Source organism: Cryptotermes secundus, unplaced genomic scaffold (genome assembly GCF_002891405.2).
Source record: "Cryptotermes secundus unplaced genomic scaffold, Csec_1.0 scaffold246, whole genome shotgun sequence".
In the NCBI taxonomy this organism is placed as follows: Eukaryota; Metazoa; Arthropoda; class Insecta; order Blattodea; family Kalotermitidae; genus Cryptotermes; species Cryptotermes secundus.
Genome location: NW_019742444.1, coordinates 542,531 through 565,904, shown reverse-complemented (window position 1 = coordinate 565,904; position 23,374 = coordinate 542,531). Strand labels below are relative to the sequence as shown.

The following is a 23,374-nucleotide window of genomic DNA, read 5'->3' as shown; positions in this document are numbered from 1 at the left end:
GTCCTTAGGTGAGAGGGGAGAGACACCAGCTATGTTGGATCCCTTAGAAAGAGCTAACCTCAATCACTGGACCAGGTCCTCAGATAAGGGAGGAAACACCTGCTCTGTTGGGTCCCTTAGAAAGAGCTAACCTCAATTAGTGGATCCAGTGATTGAAGTTAGCGCTTTCTAATGGACCCAACAGAGTAGGTGTCTCCCCCACCCCACCTGAAGACAAAAACCGATCCAGTTTCTGAAACATTATGTTTTCTAGTTTTTAGAATACTGGATGATGGACAAAGTCCAAAAACCCAGTAATTCTGAGTGTTATACACCACTGTCCGAACCGTTTAGAATCTAGTATTGCTGTTTATTGTAGTATGTTCACAAAGACTGGTTTGGAGGTCAACTTTCTTGTCTTGTGTAACTGACCTAGCTTTTATTTCCTTGTTGATAGAAAACCTTGTGGTCACTCACATAAATGTTGATTCTGTGTGCCAATTCTGAAAATATGATGTGCCATACAATGGCATAATTTGTCATCATAATCATACCATTATTACAGAAAAATCCTCAATTTATGACAATAAAACGATTCATTAGTGTACATAATTACGCTTTCTTATAATATTCATTTATATTCATGATTCAGTTCACAATTTTTTCAGTTTCTCAGATTGTGTTGTGTTGAATGGTAGGATTATTAGTGAATAATGAACTGAAAGTGATGTAGAGGAATGTGGTTGTACCCTAATTTAAGGTACCATCCCAGTATACGAGGGGGGACCCAAAAATAACCGGAAACGACCTGTTGTGCGTGCATGCTTTGTAGTTATGAGTTGTGCTGCTAGGTGGTGTTAGCTGGGGGTCTCCCGCGACTGTTAGTGAGCTGGCGTCAGTCTGAGTTAAGTGGTTTGTCTGTGGTGCTCTGTTGTGTGCGTTCCTGTTTCAACCCTTTGGCGATTAGTGAGATGGCCGACCAGAAGGAACAAAGAGTGTGCGTGAAATTTTGCTTTCTGTTAGGGAAAACTGCAGCCGAGACTGTTGGGATGCTTCGGCAAGCCTTTAATGATGATGCTTTGGGGAAATCACAGGTCTACGAGTGGTTTTCCCGTTTCAAATCTGGCAACATGTCAACAGAAGACATGCCACGCCCCGGGCGTCCTTCGACAGGAAGAAATGACGAAAACATTGCCAAAATCAAACGTGCAATTGATGAAGATCGTCGAAAGACCATTGACCAACTTTCTGAGGAAACGAACATCTCATGGAGCACGGTCCAGCGAATTTTAACCGAAGGTTTGCACATGAGACGGGTGTCTGCAAAATTTGTTCCTCGCTTGCTCGGAGATGACCAAAGAGAAGACCGTNTTCTGAAAATATGATGTGCCATACAATGGCATAATTTGTCATCATAATCATACCATTATTACAGAAAAATCCTCAATTTATGACAATAAAACGATTCATTAGTGTACATAATTACGCTTTCTTATAATATTCATTTATATTCATGATTCAGTTCACAATTTTTTCAGTTTCTCAGATTGTGTTGTGTTGAATGGTAGGATTATTAGTGAATAACGAACTGAAAGTGATGTAGAGGAATGTGGTTGTACCCTAATTTAAGCTACCATCCCAGTATTTGCCTAGAGGTACTGAAAATCACAAACTTTAACCAAGATAACTGGTCTTTGGGCTGAGATTTGAACTCAGAACTTCCAAAATATAAAGCAAAACTGGTAACCACTCAACCATAAAGTTTATTATAGCATCTATTTGAAGACTGCATAATATCTAATTCACACTGTACTTTTCTCAGGTTCTTAGGTTATACTTCATGCTTAAAATTAAGGTAATTGATTAAATACCAACATTACCAATAACATTTGAAATCCCTGTTATATTAATTTACATATTTTTAGCATTAGCATTGTTATTATTATGTGTTTCATGCTAAAGAAAATTGGCCTGCAAACGTTCCATGAACATCTTGTATCTGTTGATCCATCTTAAGCAGGTACATGCATTTGTATATAAATATTATGTTGTAAATTTTGAATCCATAAGGTGCCATTAACACAAGTGTGTGCATCTCACAGAAAAAGGTTAATGCTAGGAGGCTTGGCTCTTACATTCTTCTTAACTTGTGCTTCAGACATTCCAAAGGAGAAGGAAACTGAATTATTGAATATTTTCGTGGCTGAGACTAGCGAAAGACAGAAAACAGTATATTTCAAAATTTGAAATTCTTAAAATACATAAAGCTTTTTAGCATTTTTGAACTTAATACTGTGAAATGTTACCATTACTGATTCAGTATATTCTTTCATCTGTGTTCTGTTGTGTGACAAATTATTTTAATTATATTATTGCAGTTACAAAAAATAATCAACCTAGTCATGTTATCAGAATGTATTTTGTATATCTGTTTCAACTTTGTGGTAATCCTAATAGGGGCCCAGCTGTTTCAGCTAAGTTTTACTTTGATTAGGTTATATATCTAAGAACAATGAGTTTTATTTTGCTTTGCTTTGTACATTTTGATTATGCTGACAGGTGAAAAGCCAAGATGGCTTATTCTGTAAACAGTCATAGACTTGGTTACTAGGATTCAATTTACAGCTGTGGGTAGCCCCCGGGCAATCCAAATGTGAAGGCCCCTGTCAGTAACAACAAATCTAGGTTGTGACAGTTAATTTTCTTCTTCATAGTTCATATAATAATTAAAACAGAAACTAACTTTTATGTAATTTTGGAGAAGCAAATATCTCAGTGACATCAGTGATTCTGTTTGTTTTGTGGAGGCCCTGGGGCAACCACCCAAGATATTCCCCCTTGTATCCAGCTCTGAATTCCACTGCTGTGAAAATTCTGAGACTGCATGTCTGCCATTATGTTAGAACTGTGTAAGACTCTGAAGCCTCCTGGCTGTATTGTTAGTTTTTGGGCCTGCCATATATTACTGTGATGAAGTCAAAGACCCTAATCAAATCTGTATGCTTTGTGTTCTTTCATGGTGAAAGTCCCAAGCACCATTTCTCTTGATGTACTTGTGTTATCAATAAAACATCATTCCACACTGTAACAATGTATACTGACAGTATTTCAAACCCTGCAAGCTCTTCGCATATCCTAATCAGGTTTGAAGTCTTTACCATATACAATTTAAATACTAACAGTCTCGTTGTACTTGCTGAATAAACATAATTTAACAGCTACTACATCATAATTTTATCACAGTTTTCCTTTAATATACTACATTAACAAGGGAATTTCAGTTCTAGTGGACTGCTATCAGTTTATTCCATGCAAAATAGTTTACACGTCAATTACACTTATCATGTTTTTAAAGCACTTATAACCTTAGAGCCCTTAGAGAGGCTCAAGATCTGACAGTATATTGTATATGCTGTGACCCTGGTTAACGTCTCTTTTATCTGCACAGAAGAATGAAAAGACATTTCACAGATACATGGAGACAGTAGCACATACTGGTGTTGATACTGACCGGGGGTAGGGGTATATTCCCAACCTAACGTGAACTGGAAAGATCTGTAAGTCTTAGTAACTCTGTGCAATTCCAATCAACTTTAACTCCCAGCAACTCTCAACAACCTTCAGCAAAGGTAAAGGTAAAACTTTCCCTGTGCTTAAATATTTAATTAATTAAAGCATCATGCAATTAAGAAGTATGGGGAAGTGGAGGTATGGTTCCATCATTCTTGACCTCTGCACTAGATGGAAGTGACAGTTCCTGCCCCCCCCCCAAACCCCCCCTAAAGAGCTCCAAATGCCCATCGAATAGGAGGCTGGGTGAGCTCCAGAGCTGGACTGAATATTGTGGAGAAGAGAAAAATTTCTTGCTCTGCCAGGAGCTGAATCCCAATTCCTCAGCCATCCAGCCTGTAGCCCACCACTGTCACTTCTCAGAATATATGATACAGCAATATAGTTCTAGAAACATTCATGAAGACATATATCAAACCAACCCTGCAAGTGATTCAAACTTTAGTTATGGTGAGGCCAATATCACATCACAGCTTAAGGATTTTCATACATGTAATGGACAAAGCCATTCAGTGGCAGGCTCTTGTGATGATGGTATGAACTTTCAGATTCTATAAGGGGACAGACAATTTCTTAGTCATCTAGGAACCATCAGTTTCTTAACAACAGCTCTGCTCCATTGAGTTAATTTGTCAGTCAGATGGTCAGTTATTTAGTTAAACAACAAATAAAGTTTAAGAGGACTCCACCTACAGATGACACAGTAGTATCAAAATGCATTGTGGAAAACTGAATACATGAGTCTTAATTGCATTATGTAACCTCATAAGTAACATCATCATAGAATCTTGCCAGTAACAGTGTATGACAGGATCAGGTTTAAGGATATGTAAAACTTGGGCAGGAATCAGTTTATCTGTTATTTTGTACATAAATAATTTTATTTCTGCATAAAAAAAATGACATTTTATATTATATGCCAGCATCCACTTAAACAGACAACTGTCCAAATTTTAGTAGAAGACACCTGTACAGAACTTACACCAATAATTATTTTATCACTAATCACAGCTCGTATCTTTGCTGAATCATTTAAATTCACTATATCCAGTTAATCCACTGCCTTTAGGAACTATGTTTTGTTTTATGTGACAGGTATATTAATGTACTGTATTCCACTTTATTAGACATAGCACAGGGTCAATACATTGTATCACTAATACCTGACACTAAAATACAAACATATTTTCAGTAAAATGTGTGCACGCAATTTAGTTCATTGCCACATCATTTATGCCACTGGCGTTTTATTTTTACACCACATACGTTACATAAACTTTGGTGTCCATAAATATTTTTATCTCTAGTTTAGCATGTCTTCACTGGGTGGCTACATTGCATTAAACCCTTGCATCATGCAAAAGGGCAACTGTGGCCACCATTTAAATGGCAGTGTGCGCATCATATGCATGTGTTCTGGCAGTATTCATGAAATAAAATTCTTTTGCTTGAAAAAGGCCATAAATTCAGAACATTTTAGATTAATTTAAAATATATACAAGTCTACAAATATGTAACAGTGAAGACAGAATATTAAAAAAATAGGTACTATCTACATACAAGTTAACCATAGAGTTAGTTACACTGGGACATGTACTGTTACTCACCAGTAATGTTATCTTCTAGGGCATATTGCTGGCACACTTACAAACTATGTTCATGAGTACTTCAGTATCTGATATACAGGTTTCAGTCTTATTTTTAATTTACATTTGAAAACATATAACCTGAGGCTCTGATGTGCGGGTCTTACATCTGTGTAATTTAAAGTATGTTTTTTTTATTGCTAGTGGGGTGGGACTAAGTCCCATGTACTGCAGCCACTTCTGGCCTATTGTACCAGCCCCAGATGATGGGTGAGGGTGATTGTGGAGCAATTGGTGGAATGATGATTGGCAGGAGAACCGAAGTACTCAGAGAAAACCTACCCCAGCACCACTTTGTCCACCACAAATCCCACTTGACCAGACCCAGGATCAAACACAAGCCGCCGCAGTGGGAAGCCAGCGACTAACCGCTTGAGCTATGGCGCAGCCTCCTTACAGTCTGTTACTGAGCTATGAAAATTACCTGATAATTAATACTTCTTCTTAGTAATCATCAATATTCACTTTAATTTTAAAAAACTGTGACTTTACAACATTTAAGTGCATCTTCTTAAAGAAATATACAAAACATTACAATTTTTTTAAACCTCAACTTCAATGGAAATTAACTGTGGAAAAATGTGTTCATACCATCCAACCAAAAGCCTCTTTTTTAATTGTAACGTTGTGAATTAATTAAATATGAGTAAATAATACCAATTTCAAATAACAACAGACTTTTTGCCTGAAATGGCCATGATACCAAATTTATTTCACTCTTTTGTCCAATAAAAAATTCTTCCCTATATTCCATACAGTTTTATTCGATAATCTTATATTTACCTGTGACAACTTTCAAAACTATGAGGCTATGTTACTTCATACTTTTGATATCCACTCGTTCAATAATACTGAATACAAATACACAACTTAGAATGTTAGATAAAACAGTGCCTCAAATAATGTTAATAAAATTGATCTTGACTAAAAATATAATATAAAACCCATTAAAATGAGCTTTTGATTTAAATAAACTTTAATTATATGTGAAGATGACTAATCTAGAAGGTAAAGTAAAAACTTTATGCGAAGACTTTTATATCCATCATGGCTACTGTTCTCTAACATTTCTCTGTCATTTAACATTTTCAGCTCACTTTCTTTAGTTTAAATAATCAATGCTACATTACAAATCAAAATAATATAACTTAAAATTATGAAAGAAGACATTATCCTGCTGTTCAGTGGAAATACCTGAGTAAGTTGGCTGATTTACATGAATTTTATTAGTTTTCAGGATGTCAACTGACTGAAACCTAAGGTGGCTATCCTGCAGGCTATTATGGTCTCATTTTTGTACTGCCTAGTTTCTGAGAGAAAAATACTCTGAATATTGCCTATTCCACCCTCACTTTATCTGTCATATTCATTCTGGTGATGGTCAACCTTGTAATATAAGCATGAGATATGAAGTTACAGAATCAGTCATATAAAAGTAATCCATAACAGCAAATGCCAGAAGCTGATATGATTTATCCACCTGGAACTGCATATACCATAGCTATGTGCTACAATCTGTTAATCTTAAATAATAAACATGCTAAAATACAGATCAACTTAATATGTTGCATTAGCGACACAAGACCACATAAGCTGCACACACGCGCATGAACACTCAGCTTTTTCACTCACTCTCACACACACACACACACACAGAAGACTGCATCAGTATCACTTATGAGGACACCTATAGGGAAATCATCCCCCTTCTAAGAGCCCATTGACTAGATTTTATTACATTCATAACCATGCACTTGGCAAGGTAGACCTGGTTAACTTACCAAGGGGTATGTAAGTACAAAAAGTCTTGAAACCACTGGAACGGTTGAGCATTACTAATGCAAAAGGAAGCTCAGCAAATGGAATAATAACTAAATCCCCCTTCTCTGACACATGTTATCACCACCTGAGATTATTTTAAAACTCATTCATAATAAAACAGTTTATCAAAATATCATTTGCATTGAAACAGTAACTAAGAAACAGGTACATGGATCATATCATGGAATGATTGTACCAATGCTATATCACATATAAAATACATGAAGTATCTGAATATTGCATAGATCTACAGGGTTAAAAGCAACTACAGTTAGAATACTGAACTTAAAACTATTTTAAAACAAAAAGGCGCTACTGACAGCACACATGGAAATTACTTAAAAGAAATATACTCAACTGGCAAAAGTCATGGGATAAGGACCCAGTATCATGTAGGAGCCCCCACTAACCGAGCAAAGTGCAGCAACTCGATGTGACATCGATTCCACAAGTGGACAGAAGACCTCTGGAGAGATGTTGGGCCATGCCGTCTGGATAGCCGCCCACAGCTCCCCGATATTTGTAGGTGCAGGATCTTGGGTGCAAATGGACCTCTCCACCATGTCCCATGAATGAATGTATAAGGGGTGGGCCTTCTCGGCCCTTGCACGGCAATCACGGTGATCTATTGTGCTTCCCCATTTGAGTATCGCCTCAGCAATCCTGCGCGTTGAATGAAGCACAGGATTTTGTACGTGGGAGTGTCGAAATAGTCAATTGGTTCCATAAAGTATTGACCCAAGTGACACAATCTTAAATAAGCTAAGGCCTCACATTCGCACAGGATATGTGTGGCTGTTTCATTTTCTTCTTGACACCTCTCACAAGTGGGACTATCACTTAGTCCCAGTTTGAAGAGGTGTCCTTTGAGGTAACAATGTCCTATAAGTAATCCCACCACTCATCGTAGCTGGTTCCTGATCAACTTCAACAGTTCCTTCGCTCTTTTAGCAGAGAGTCCTTGTATGAGTCCCTTTGATTGCCTGAGTCCAGTCAAGGATCCCCAGTATTTCTTGTGCTTCATATTTGTCCAGTCCCTGAGTGCCTTTCTGGCAACTCCTACAGGGATGCCACAGGCTGGTTCAGGTCCTATGAACGGATGTTCAGCTCCAATCTTAGCCAATTGATCTGCTGTATCGTTTCCAGCAATATCCTCATGCCCTGGCACCCATATCAGTTGTATCCTGTTATGTTTGGCCAGTTCCATGAGGGTTTGGTGGCATGTCCCATAAATGCTCAACTGGGTTCATGTTGAGTGAACGTGGTGGCCACACTATTCGTCAGAACTCTCCAGAACGCTCTTTGAACCAATTCTCGACAACTTGGGCCTGGTGACATTTTGCACTCTCCTGCTGGAATATTCCATCATTGTGGGGGTACATAAAGTCCATGAAGGGCTGTAAATGGTTGCCAAGCAGTGCAACGTAGTTGTCACCGGTCAATGACATGTTAGGAGGACCAGCAGACCCAACCCATGCCAACTGAACACATGCCACACCAGTATGGAAACACCACCAGCCTGCAGAGTGTCTTGTTGACAACTGGGGCCCGTGGCCTCATGGGGTCTGCACTACACCCAAACCCTACTATCTGCCCAAAACAACTGGTACCGTGACCATCAGGCAATGCCACATGTTGCCATTCTGCCAGGGTTCAATTAGCAATGTCACAAGCCCAGGTGAGGCACTGTGACTGATGTCATAGTGTTAACAGTGGCACTCTGGTGGGTCTTCTGTTCCCATATCCCATGGAAGCTAAAGAACACTGCACTGACCTGCTGGATATGCGTCTGGTACCTCCTGCATTGAATGTGGATCTGATTTCAGCCAGTGTCGCTTGTCTGTTACCACACACAATTCTAACTAGATGCCTCTGGTCACGATCATTAAGCACCCATGGTTGGCCATTGCACTGTTCATGGTGGGTGGCAAGGCCTTCCACGAGGTATTCCCGGTACACATGTAACACCATGGATCAAGGAATGTTGAATGGCTGCACAATTTCGGAAAAGGAATGTCCCATCTGTCTGGCACCCCGCTATCATGCCCCATTCAAATTCCAATAATTCATGTTGCCTTGCCTTGAGCAGACTGGCCGGTGTTCAACATGATTCACAAGAGAACACCTCACAACTGATATAGGTCTGGGCATTCCCAAGCCATCAAGGGCCAGTGGTGCCACTTAACAATAAATTTACATACTGATATCCCATGGCTTTTGGCACCTGAGTACCTTAAATTTTTGCTGAATTTTTAATATTCACAATATGCCTGAATAACCACATTCTGACAGCAAGAAAGAAAAATTAAAACACTACTCATATTTACAGCATTACAATTACAAAAATCTCTGAGTTAAGATAGCTAACATAGCTAACAATGAAACTACAGTGAATGAAGGTTGAAAGATTCATAACATAACAGAGCCATGATCCAGTTAGTAACATTTCATGGTAAGGTTTTATTCATAGCTTCATTATCAAAATGCTATAGGCTTTAGTTTCTCTTACAGAAGAAAACGAATGTATAATAATTTATGTACTACAATTATGTAACACTATAACTGATAACAAAAAAATTTAAAAGCACCAGCTTTAAAAAGTTAATATGTACAGAAAAGAAAAGCACAAAGGGGTTTAACAATGACAGATCAACAGGACAAAGGAAAAGATGGAAACTGTCATGCAACCAATATATATATATATTTCAGTTCTTTATTATTCATTATAAAAATTATGCTATATAAAATAATTCTTGATGAAGTTAACGGATACTAAGATGATGCATGCAACTGCCCACACCACCACAAATATCACCCAGCCTTTTCCTCTGAATGGTGATTCAAAATCATTCTTGACACCCTGTCCGATCACTTTTAATGTTCTCTTCCTGGCATTAAACACCAGGAAAGCTGGTATGAGATATTGTATGCCAGTACCAGCATATGATCCAGTCACACCCACAAGAATCTTAAGGTTCTTAGTGGCCATGGCAACCAGAATGGGAGGAATCACAGCCAAGAGCGGGAGAAGCACCTTGCCAAGACACCACTGATAATGGTGCCCTTCAGTGAGGAACAAGGATCTAAGATTGTTCCGTAGTGTGATTGCCACAATAGGAAAAGTGGTACTAAGAGTGAACACTGGGAAGAGAGCTAGGAAGTAACGTGGAATGAGGAATGCTTCCTTCCCCAGCCAATGCTGACTGAAGTCCAGAGTGTACAAGTCACTGACCTGTGCAAATGCAAATACACCAGTGAGTGCAAGCAGTATGTAGAACACAGTGATGAGTAGGTAGTCGAGAGCCAGCAATCTGAAGAGGCGAGACTTGTCTGCAATCGGTGACACCAAAGCCGGAAGAGAGTGGTGGCACATGAATGAATATACACACGCTCCGAACAACTCAGGGACACCCGTTATATCAGCTGTCTGAGGATGACCCTTAGTCCCATCCACAATCAGGTCTCGGATGGCTGTTATTATCATTATACCAAATGCTAGATGCGTAGGAAAATTGCATATTTAAATGGCTTTCATGGCATAATTTCCTTCCTTACAATATATGAATTCATACCAAAATTTTTTATATGGATCTCGTCCAGAAATTCTAATAGACTAATGCCACACTCAAGAACCTGATGGTCTATATGTTTATAGATTAAATAAATCATATGACAAAATTAGTAAGCAAGCAGCCAACATCTCAAGATACAGATATATCTGGAAAATAATTAAATTCTGTGATTTAAGTTTCTCAAGGTGGTGACTATGCAGATTAGCGTCTTCCTGGAAATTACGCCACACAGTCCAGTAGGTATTTACCAGTGTTGCAGAAGAACCTTGTGCCTCTACCCTGAGGGTGGTATGTGGAAGAAGCGGGTTTCTTCAGAAGACTGGTAAATATCTACCAGACTACATGGCATAACATCTCAGAAGACAGCAATGTTCAATACTTAACATTCCTGCACATGCCGACAGATCATAGGTCAGTTCAAAATTTAAATAAATAATTATGTAATTATCTTATTTTTTAAAACTGAGAATGTTGATTGTTCATTTCCATTCATTCATCATAAACACATCATATATTCAGTGTTTGTATTCAAAATGACACAAATACTGCTGACAGTCTCAAATGGCATATATATTAAAGCAAATGATTATGACTGTACTGTCATGTCATAATATTCCATGCATAAAATGAAACTGACATTCAATTATTATACATTAGGAGCCAAGATAGCTCAGTCAGTACAGTGGCTATGATATGGGCTGGGTGACCAAGGAATAGGAGTTTGATTTCTAAAAGGGCAAGAGCTTTTCTCCATAGTGTCCAGACTGGCTCTAGCGCCCAGCCAGCCTCACATCCAGTGGACACCAGAGGCTTCTCTGGTAGTATTGTGGCCAGAGCATGAAGCTGACAACTCACTCCAATCTGGTACTGAGATTCAGAAAGTGTGAAGCTATACATCAACTCTCATACAACTTATAGTGTGGTTCTCAGTTATGCACAGGAAGAATTTTGCCTCTAATTACTCTAGGGCTTCAGCTACAGTGTAAAAGCTACTAGAGTTCATTATATTTTCTCTGTCTTAATTTAACAATAATGTGTCGATATGTATAAAAAATATACCTCAGTGTATATGTTGTGTAATACACTCTGCAAAGGAAATAAATATTTTACTTATAATTTTAAGTGTGTTTCTTTATCTTATTTATTTTAATTTAAAACTTTACCATAAATTTGTGTTATAATTTATCATCTATTTGTAACTCATGGCATGCGGTGCCAGGAGTCTTCTTGTACTCTACATCGATGTTAATAGATGGCTTTCACACAACAGTGCCAATATGCAGGTAATAAGTAAAATCAAATACCTATAATTTCTCATTTGAGGCCATCTAAACTCTGTAGAAGACAAGAGTATGTAAAACAAATAACTTGTACATAATTAGCACAGTGTGTGGTATGCAGGTCTTGTTTCCAAAGTTATAGGAAACATGATACTGTTAACATGTAGTACCGCTGCCATGCGACAATCTCGAGAAGGAACATATACCTACTTGGTAATGGCTAGGTAAACACATTCCCATGGAAAACTTTGACGTTCAGGAAGAGACATCGGGAAAAACTGGAAGGCATGAATGGAATAAGGAACCAAAGCTTGCAACAGGAGCCACATATGGGAAGCAGGACAACACTCCGCAGGATCATCAGGAAAACCACAGAGCTGTAAATCACAAAGCAAATAGTCGGGGCTACCATTAGACCGTGGAAAATCAGTGACTGGAAATTGTGGAGGAGTCGGCCACTTTCAAAATGAAAGAAGATACCACTAACAATAGATTAAAAGATATAAATGTAGGAACATTGACCATTCTTTGAACTTTTGCCCCCAATAATCAGAAAAGCAGGATGATAGTGATAAACTTGGATTGGCTGACACCCTACCAGGAAGCCACTTGGAAAGAGTGAGCAGCGGGAGCACTTGGAGAGTAAACACTGTGAAAAATTGAGCCACAGGAAGGAAGGTGAAATCAAGAAGACATTGCAAGCATAGCCTTGGAAAATAAATGGCGGTATGCCTGCAGGCCATTCAGGATGAATAGTGTAATGGCTTTGATCAACGCAACAAACACACAACAATAGGGGAAGCTGTGTTTTCTTTTAGTCTGTGCAACTGGTGCATGAGCTGTGACGTCACACAACAGAGGACTGTGATCACATGACATGTGTTTCCTGTGATGCATGTCTGTTCCTCGGCTATATATAAGCAAGAGTTCAGGAAATCAGAGTAGTTACGAGTAGTAGTAGCGGCAGAAGCACACAAACAAGCAGTTACGAGTTGTGAGTGAATGAATGGGTGAGTGAGTAAGTAAGCAGTTGTCAGCAGGAGTACAGTCATAAGCTGGAGGAATACAGCAAGCAGTAAGCTTGAAGAGTACAGAAGAGTATAAGAAGTCAGCCTGTGAAGATTTAACGTGTGATTTGAACACTTTATGTGTGCTGTAGCACAGTGATATTGGAAGTGTGTGATTTAGGGAGACTTTTATAGTGCCTGTGTTATAAATACATGAATACTAGTGCACATAGACTGAAGAGATTAGCATGGAGAACTTTGCAGTGTGCACGTCAGTAACAGTGTTGTAATTATTTGTAGTTATGACATGTATATTGTTAATAAAGCAAATTGCCAATCAAAATCCCGTCTTTAGTCACCCATACACACGACAATATCCTTGAGGGAGCAATGTAAAGTGTAGTACCAGTGCTATGCAATAATAGTGAGAAGGAATGAGCATTGCTTGATAACAGCTCGGTAAACACATTCCAGCAGAAATGAGATGCACACACAACAATATAATTACAATGGAAATGAGAGTGTTTTCTGTTCAGTCTAACCTGAGGCTATATAATGAAGACCCATTACCACATGAGTGAAGTGAAGCGAAGCGAAGCACTTGGTTGACAAGAGAGACAGTCCAGTTGCGGGATATTCATTAGACAGTAATAACATATGCGTGGGAAGCTGAAGAATCTCCACTGTTAGAAGTCATTGCTAGGGAACGGCTACTGAAGACACGGCAAGCTGAGAAAGGCTCAGTGTGTGCTGTGGGGATTTGTGAATTTTGAAGATCAGTGACAGTGCTGGAATTGTAGCTCCAAGTGGTATGTACAAGTGAATAAATAAATCCATTCACCAAACCATACCCCACCCCATCCATAATCACATCCCCAAATATGTGGCAATATATTTACAATATCAAATAAATTTTCTTTAAAATATAAACATGTTTTCTAGCTTAATAAATAAGAAGAAAGCACACAGCACATATCAGAATTAGAAGATAAAATAGCTACAATCCTCACAAATGTTGCAAAAAATAGTTTGTTTAAATGTTATATTTCTTCACTGTTATTTAACATTAAAATATTTAAGTATGTGCTACAACTCACCTAACTGACGCAGAATGCTGCTAATCATCTGCAAATACTTCGTCTTCTGCACATCAAAGAATGTAAATGGGCCTAATGTTGCAAGGAAAACTCCCTAAAAAGCAAACAAGCCATATACTGTAACACCTTATAACTCCCCACCTTTCTCCTCTCCAACCTTAACTTCCAGGAATCAACTCACCAGGAATATTCTATATGCACCGATACGTGTCAAGTCGACATTCTCCCAGCAGATGTCAGTATCTGTAAGTGTGAGGTTGCTGGAAGTGTTATATGTGCTGCAAAGAAATCAAACATATACTGTTCAGTTCATAAGAATATTCGATTAATTTATGTATACACATTAAGACTCATTAAGATCCATTATTAAGATAACAGAAAAGGCCACACCAAAGCTCAAGCAGTTAGTCACTGGCTTTCCACTGTGGTGGCCCGGGTTTGATCCTGGGTCTGGTCAAGTGGAATTTGTGGTGGACAAAGTGGCACTGGGGCAGGTTTTCTCAGAGTACTTCGGTTTCCCCTGCCAATCTTCATTCCACCAATTGCTCCACAATCACCCTCACCTATCATCTGGGACTGGTACAATAGGCAAGAAGTGGCCACAGTACAAGGGACTTACGATGTCTTACAACTCAAAAGCAACTGAGCCTGGACCCAGTTATCCTGTTAACTCTTACCAAGCAACCTCCATCAGAGACTTGGACACTGCAGCTGCATAGATGGACAGGTCCCCATACAGGTATACCACAATGCACAGAAAGAACAATGACTGTCCAGCTAAAACACACAAATGCAATCTGTTGAAACACAAACCCAGTACTAAATGGAAAATGAGGAGACAGGTTAAGGGAAATGATTCCTTACAGGTCTTCGCCACTGGCTGATTCTTTACACTGCAATTATATTGGACAGATCTATCATCTTAGCTGTATTTAAATATATATTTTGGGAGTTGAGTCCCATTTTCATTATGTTGACAGATGTACTTTTAGTTTTAACATCAGTGGCAATAGTACAGATCAGACATGCTATCTTTTCAACATTAATCCTCTATAATAAAGTAAAGGAAAAGTAAACCTATCCCCGTAACAGGTCGTGAAGGCCCATAGGGTTGTGAGACGTTGAAGGTCCCATATTATCTAGACAATCGGCTCAAAGATGGCAGTAAGGTTGCCAGCCGTACGCATCGGCTGCCCTTTACTCCCAGGAAAATTATTTAATTCATTCCTGGTACTCATTTCTGTTAGAGGCTGATTCAACCCCAGGGACATAGTGCGGCTGAAAGGAATAGGTCAACTGAAAAAATCCAATGACCTCAGCAGGACTTGAACCCATGACCTTCTGGCTTGTAGCATAGTGCCTCAACCACCTACAGTACCGCGTGCCCCCAATCTTCTATAATAACCACTGAAACTAAAACTCCAGTCAATTAAAACAGTCTCACTGTTAAGAATGAAGTTTCGTATTCCCATGTTCTGCTCACAGAATACAGACACTATCAGATCATATACGAGAGAGACAAATGACAGATCATTCTGTTCTGCTAGATCTGGGAAGCAGGAATGAACTTCCCAGTCAACTGTCTCAAAAGGGCAGAGAACACAAACATTGTTAAGGATGATGCGAGAGCATGAAAGAGGAAACACATCTGCTTTAGTTGTGTGCACCCACAACTTTTGGTAACCTTTCAAAAAATGCCGTTTCTGTGATATTACAGTGTAATGTCCTTCAAATAATTATTACTTATGAAATCAGCAAGCAGAGTCCATCTTGAGGAGTTAATAGTTCCCAGCATTTTATTGAACATAAACGTTCATTACCATGGTCACAAAAGACTGCTATTGGTCCCTGTCTGAGCAAGATGGATTCAATCCACACATTCCAACCATATTTCTTTAAGATACATTTTAACATTATCATCCAATCTAAGGCAAGTCTTCTAAGTGGTCTCTTTCCTACCAAAACTTTATATGCATTTTGCTTCTCTTCAATATGTGCTATGTGCCTGACATATCTCATTCTCCATGTTTTGGTCAACCTAACAATATTTTGGGAGAAGCAAACATTATTAAACTCATAAGCAATTTCCTACTGCCTCCTGACATTTCCTTCTTTTTATATGCAAATATTCTCAACAACCTGTTCAAGAACACCCTCAGTTTATGAACTTCCATTAATGGGAGGCACCAAATTCCATACCCGTATAAAACTGCAGACAAAATTATGGTTTTGTCAAGATTTTAAACAGCAGACAGGATGATAGAAGATTCTGAATTGAACAATACCAAACATGTCTCAATTTCATCTTCTATTCTATTCTCAGCGTTGCTCCAAAATATTTTAACTTTTCCATATTTTCAAATGATGTATTAACTGTCTTTATACTATCGTTTTGGCCTACATTCTGGTGATGCAAATTGAATATATACTCACTTTTCTCTACACTCACTTCTGGACCAACTTTCATAATAGCATCTGAAAGACCTTCAATGGTTCTTTTATGGTACTTATGTTTCTGTGCAATAAAATACCAGCACCAGCACAGACCAGAAGCTGATGTGTTTCATTCAGTTTAATTTTTCCTCATTTTCTTGAATCAAGTACAGCTAAAATGCAATGGTAATAAGACATCTTCATTCAAACTCTTCTGAACACGAAGGCTTTATTGTAGGTTACATTCATCACTCTTTAATTTGCCTAACCCTGAATGAGAACACTGGATAATACTTCTCTCCTAACTGATCCACATGCTTTCTTGAAGTCTATAATAAGCAAGGCACTATTACACTACATTTCCAATTCCTACTCACTATATGACAGATGCAAAATAGCTAATAAGTAGTTAATCTAGTACATAGCAGCCTCCGTAGTCTAGAGGTAACGTTCCCACCTCATGATTCGTATTACGCGGGTTCAAATACCTGGCGGAGGTCGTCAAATTTTTAAGGGCAGAAAAATTCAGGGAACAAGTCCTCCGGGAGAGACTTTAAGCCGTGGGTCCCATGTCTTAGCTTTACGGCATTTAAAGAACCTCATATCTCCAAAGGAGGTCACTGAGCAAAATTAACGGACGTTTCCCGCCCAACAGCAGTCTCTAATACCTCTGGTAGATGGGGGAAGCATTATAGAGACCTCTCAGCTAGTAGAGCCGGTCTCGCTGGCTGGGCGGGACTGATGGTAAGCACCAGTACCGGCAGGATATAGAGACTGGTAGAAATCATAGAGGGAAGCACAATGGACCAATACAGGTCTCAGTGCATGGGGAAACCCACCCTCTCCAATAACTAACTAATCTAGTACATTAAGATCCACACTGACAGTCCCTAATAAATTTCATCTACATATAGATGATAAAGATTTACAGAGCATAATACCAATATATTAAAAAGGGAAATACATCAAACTATTCTTATTAATAAAACAGATACTGTAAATTTGAACTTACTTCTGTTGAAAAATAGAGATGCCATCTGACCCTGCAAGAAAAATAATATACTAATAATGGTTATTTCTATAAATAACGAAATGATCAACCATTTACACGAGTTTCCTTAACCCTGTAAGAAAAATAATTCACTACTGATGGTAATTTCTCTAAATACAGATAGTTTCAACCATTTATATGTTTTTCCTCAAGATACTGCTCTAAATACATACATTTCTTGTTAAATGCAAGGAAAACACAGTACCTGGCAAACTTAATCTATGGGAAAATAAGGTTGCAATAAATCAGGAAAATGACTTAACTACATCCAGTATTTTCAAAATGGTATGGTGTTATAACAGACAAGACAGAATTCTTCACAATCATCACTATGAGACCCTCAAATACTACATTATTTCATATAATTAACATAACAACTTAGGTGATGAGTATTCACTGAAACAAGGCTCGACCCTGGGTCATAACAGGATTCCTTTAACATGGTGTGGAGAAAAGAATATAATAATAATAAAGTAAAGTAAAGGTATTCCTGTAAGAGGCTGTGAAGGCCCATAGGGTTGTGAGGTGTTAAGGTTCCCACATTTTCTAGACAATCAGCTCATAGATGGCGGTAAGGTTGTCAGCCTTACAAGCCGGCCGCCCTTTAATCCCATGAAGATTCCTGGTACTCATTTCTGTTAGAGGATGAGTCAACCGCAGGGCCATACTGCGGCTGGAAGGATTAGGTAAATTGAAAAAATTCACCTCATCGGGATTCGATCCCACGATCTTCCAGCTTGTAGCATAGTGCCTAAACCAACTATGCTACTGTGTGTCCCCATAACAACAATAATAATATGCAGGACAAAATTTAATTAATAATTCATTGCAAGAATTTTTTGGAGTTCATAATCATAAGTAAACAAGAAGAGACACACTAGATACTGATAGCAAGAGCCATTAAACCTGAATCTGGCGCTAACCTGAACTGCATATATGCATATTCTTCCCAAATATTAATAAACAAATATTTAAAGAGCAATACAGTGTACAGTAAAAACTAAGATTAGCTACCTTATGCAATATTACATTTAAGCACCCTGTTGCACTCCATACGATAAATGATATAAACTCCGTCTCAAGTGCAAACAATATATTTTGTGTCTTTGATCTTGCTCCCTACACTACATGTTTCGGCCTCAGACGGCCATCATCAGGTGTATAACACTCACGTCGCTGTCACACTGCACCCAGTTCAAAATTTAACATCTAAAACACTCTCCCTGTCATTATCAACTTCTACTTCGTTGATAGCTGTCCACCCGTAGATTACTTCACACACGTTAATTTTGAGTTTATTGTAATAGCACCATAATAAAATCTTTAGTTCTAATTTTAAACCTTTAAATTCTTGTCCAAATTTTAAAATTTTAAAATTGTTAGGGTTATTCGCCCTGTGTTTGAAGTGCTGCAGCGGCTAGTTCTTGTTTGTTGTGAAGTAATCTACGGGTGGACAGCTATCAACGAAGTAGAAGTTGATAATGACAGGGAGAGTGTTTTAGATGTTAAATTTTGAACTGGGTGCAGTGTGACAGCGACGTGAGTGTTATACACCTGATGATGGCCGTCTGAGGCCGAAACATGTAGTGTAGGGAGCAAGATCAAAGACACAAAATATATTGTTTGCACTTGAGACGGAGTTTATATCATTTACCTTATGCAATTTGATATCATAAAGCTAAGCACCTTACAAGATCCAACATTATTCATGATACTGAATAACCAATGTGACAAAACCAAAGGTTAGTCTGGGTAACACCAAATCAGAGATAGTCACATTACAGCTCCCTAATGAGAGAACATGTGAACTTTCTACATATTTCCTATGCAGTGAACATACAAGGTGCCTGTTTTTACAATGTCAACATTTATCTAATACTAACCAATCCGTTGATGACCAGATTTTCATATGAGAAGATTGTATACCCTTAGCTTGGTCAATGTTCACCAGAGAAAACAAGCATGGGACAAACCATGTTCTAAAAATGATCCTGGACTGTGGTAGCTGTATGGATTATTGTTAGAGGTCTAGTGACTGTCAGCACATATGACCTCATGCAGTCACTTAAAGAGCAAGTTGAATGGTTAACTGCCTGTCTCTATTACTTTCCGCACAACAACAAATTAAATTTTGACAATTAATGTTTTCAGTTCATGGTTTTCTTTCATTCAGTGTTAAATTTTTATATTTTCAGCTCAATAACAAGCTTTTACATTCAAAATACTTCTTTTCTTATTTACAGCACTTCTCACATGGAAATCTCACCATGTCAGGAGACGCATTCACTGTCCCTTTTTCTTGTACATACCATCTCAATCTTCTGTTGAATAACATAGCAGTGACTTGACTGGGATGGAAGCTTCTGTACAGTGTCATGAGAGACAAGAGGTTGATCCTCTGTGCTGTCTTCACTTGAGGATTCCGTCTGCACAGTCTGCAACAATAATTCATCTAAATAATAAAAAAGTAAATCTCAGTAAGTAAATATATACAGGCTGTGCCATAGCACAGGTGGTTAGTCGCCCCGGTTCGAGCCCACGTCAGGTCATGTGGGGTTTGTGGTGGACAAAGTGGCACTAGGGCAGGTTTTCTCCAAGTACTTTGGTTTCCCCTGCCAATTCTCATCCCACTGACTGTTCCACACTCATCATCTATCATCTGGGGCTGATACAATAGGCCAGTTAGAGGCTGACATATCAAATGAACTCAGTCTCATCCCACCCCAAGAAAAAGAAAAAGTAAAAATATATAGTCATATGATTCGTTGCAGCAAAAGCCGCATTGTTAGAAGAAATTTAACATAATTACTCTATTAAACTGAAATACGACAAAAGGCTTTTGAAATTTTCTCCCATTTCTATTGTAAGAAGAATGCAGTCAACTACGTCATTTCCATACTGTCCACACGGGCAGCTAAATTATGCCGAGGAACAGATGACATTATCTATCATGTCTGCAGAAATAACGTGAGGGCACAATTTTGCAGCTTTTGTAGTTCTGATTGCAAAGCTTTTTTTTTATTATTTCTCCTGACATCAGGGTCATGTGAGCTCTGAATAAGTGGTTATAAACATCCAGAGGTGCAGCCATTCACTTACAATTTCAATTATCTGAAAATGCTTACAGAATTGTATATACACATAAGAACATGATACCTGAAAAGGTGCGGCATGTGATGGGATTTAACATATAACAAGCAAGTGTAAAACAGCTGTATCCTTAATACACTTACCCCTCGACCCCCACCAGAAATGTACATATTCCTCTTATACAACAGCTATGGGATTCTGCAAAGAATATCACTTCAAGGAAGGGAACAGGAAAACCAATGCATCTGTCTGCCACTGTTAGAACCTCTGTTTCTTTGCTTACTCACATATTTCATCTCTTGTAGAAGTTTCCACTGGACAATGGCATTGGCTGAAGCCATTGCTTCTATCACAAATGTCACAGTGATGTAGCTGAAACATAAAAATTGGTGGCTTCTCATGTTGTAAACTCAATAAACATTACTATTATGGCTGAAAATGGTAAAATTGTGCTATTCTTAGTTTGTTTAATGATGCCTTCAACATTTCTTATTTGGCAGCTTCCCACCACAGTGGCCTAGGTTTGATCCTAGGTCAGGTTGTGTGGGATTTGTGGAAAACAAAGTGGCATTGAAGGCTTCCTCCAAGTATTTCAGTTTCCTCTGCCAATTCTCATGCCACCAACTGCACCATATTCATTAATCACCCTATCATTGATGCTATATAGTCCAGATACCAACAGATCATTAAATAACAAATACAGTGGAACCTTGGTTAACGAGCACCTCTCATAATGAGTAATTCGCATAACGAGCAAAACAAATTGTAAAAAAATGACTTGCTTAACGAGCGAAGTTTCGCATAACGAGTGACAAGAGAGGAAGTCCCGGATTGTGTGCTTGCTACATCAGTCTGTGTTTAGAACTTGTTCCACTAGCATCTTAGTGTCGCTTGTGATCACACATTTTTCCAAACTTGTGTTCAGACATATTATTTGTGATTATTTTTGTGCAAAGTTTAATAACCCTTGCAAAAATNGAGGTGTGAGCGTGGCTGATCTAGCACGCACATACAATCGGTCTACATCAACGATTTGCACGATTTGGAGTTGCACTGTGTTTCACAGCAAGAAGTTGTGGAAGAGAGTTTGTCGGAGGAGAAGGTAACAGCAAAGCAACAATCTTCTGGCACAATAAGAGAAACACTGAAAGCAAGGGAAACTGTTGCATCGTACATTGAGAAGCATCACCCTAATAAGGCAGTGGCTATGCGCGCTACAAATTTATTTAACGAAAATGCTGTGTCGCATTTTCACCAAATTTTGAAGCATCGGCAAAAACAAATGTTTCTAGACAGCTTTCTAGTAAAAAAAGAATTAGATATGTATCATAAATAATAAACTAATTACTTCGATTCCTTTTTTGTTTTTTGCAAATCGAATTCGCATTCCAGGTTGGTTCATTCCGCATAGAAGAAAAGATGAAGATGATTCACGCTCCTTAACAATGTATATATCATTTTCTTTGAATAAACGTTATACATAAATTTTTTTTGTATTTTTTTTGGGCATGGAACACATCGTATTTTACATTAATTTATATGGGAAAAATTGTTTCGCTTAACGAGTGTTTCACATTACAAGCAAGATTCTGGAATGAATTATACTCGTTAAGCGAGGTTCCACTGTAAACTGAAATAAGCTGGATACTTCAGATTATGTCCTTCATAATGTCCAACACCAGCACTATTCCTATTTCCTTATAATTTCCTTCTGGATGCAAACCTGCTTAAAAGTTCCCAAAATTTAAGTTTCTGAACACTCAACAATTTTCAATTAAGTACTTAATTCATTCCTCTTTTTTGACTTTATCGTGTTTGTCTAAGGTACTCAACCTATTTGCGAATGGACTGAAATGCAATTTACTTCACAACCCTTCTGCCCTTCCATTTAATGCAACTTAATCTGAAAATATTACAACACTAAAACTACAGTCCCTGTCCTATAAATAGCACAGATAGTGATCTGTTTCTGACTGATAATGAATGTACACGGGGCACATCTGCTGTTAATTCAGTCAGCCAACAACTACTCATCTCTGTTGTTCAAAATTCAGATAAACTTCTATGTTAGACTAAAATGTTAACAGTCATCTTTCTTGAGGCAAAAATATTATCAATTTGGTATATTGGGAAAGTGAGGTCAACTGTATAAGTACAGTGAAATGCTCACCTCACGTTCATAGACTGAAGGTTTCCCCTCATCTAGTATTCAACAATCTCAGTTTTAAACTTCCAACATTTAAGATTTTTCATGTTTGAGTGCTCAAATTTACTGTTTCCCAAAGAAACCTATGTGGAAGTTTCACTGTACATGCTTCATAAAAATAACATTACGTGACAGTTACCATGTGTAATGTATTTAGTAATAAACTGTGATATGCTTTGGTTCCCACTCACTGTTTATTTATTTATTTCGTGTCTGTATATCATTGTTACATGATATAGGACCATTCCATGTGAAATCATCCAGAAAGGTCGCTCACCATTTTTAAAAAAATTCAAAATTTGTACACTTATTTCTACATATTTTCACACCTCAAAAAAAAATGTTAAAAAAATTGTGATCAGCTCGGTTCTCCCGGTACAGCCGTTTTTATAATGCGAAAAAACGCGTTTTCGGCTCAAATGGAGGTTTGCGTTATCTTCTGTATCTCGATAACTATTGAAGCTAGACACTCCAGTGAAAAACAGATTTGTTCCTCATGATATGGACAACAAATCATATCATTACAAGATTTTACTCAACTCACTTTCTCTAGGTGTAATTAAGCTTGAAACTTACCTATCGATTTTGGGAAAAACGCTATTTTTGACCTTCAGAAACCAAT

General features: G+C 38.2%; 1 protein-coding gene across 1 annotated transcript in view; it reads right to left on the bottom strand.

Annotated features, from left to right (window-relative positions):
• Window positions 1-8,214: 8,214 nt before the first annotated feature.
• LOC111873114 (transmembrane protein 104 homolog) overlaps window positions 8,215-23,374 on the bottom strand; it is an 18,895-nt gene continuing 3,735 nt past the window's right edge. Inside the window, exons 3-9 of the mRNA XM_023867539.2 lie at window positions 20,834-20,918; window positions 19,766-19,891; window positions 17,418-17,448; window positions 14,650-14,749; window positions 14,154-14,250; window positions 13,973-14,066; window positions 8,215-10,511 (exon numbers count right to left, since the gene is read on the bottom strand). Coding sequence (XP_023723307.1) covers window positions 9,754-10,511; window positions 13,973-14,066; window positions 14,154-14,250; window positions 14,650-14,749; window positions 17,418-17,448; window positions 19,766-19,891; window positions 20,834-20,918 — 1,291 coding nt within the window. The 3' untranslated portion in view covers window positions 8,215-9,753. The remainder of the gene's footprint in view (window positions 10,512-13,972; window positions 14,067-14,153; window positions 14,251-14,649; window positions 14,750-17,417; window positions 17,449-19,765; window positions 19,892-20,833; window positions 20,919-23,374) is intronic.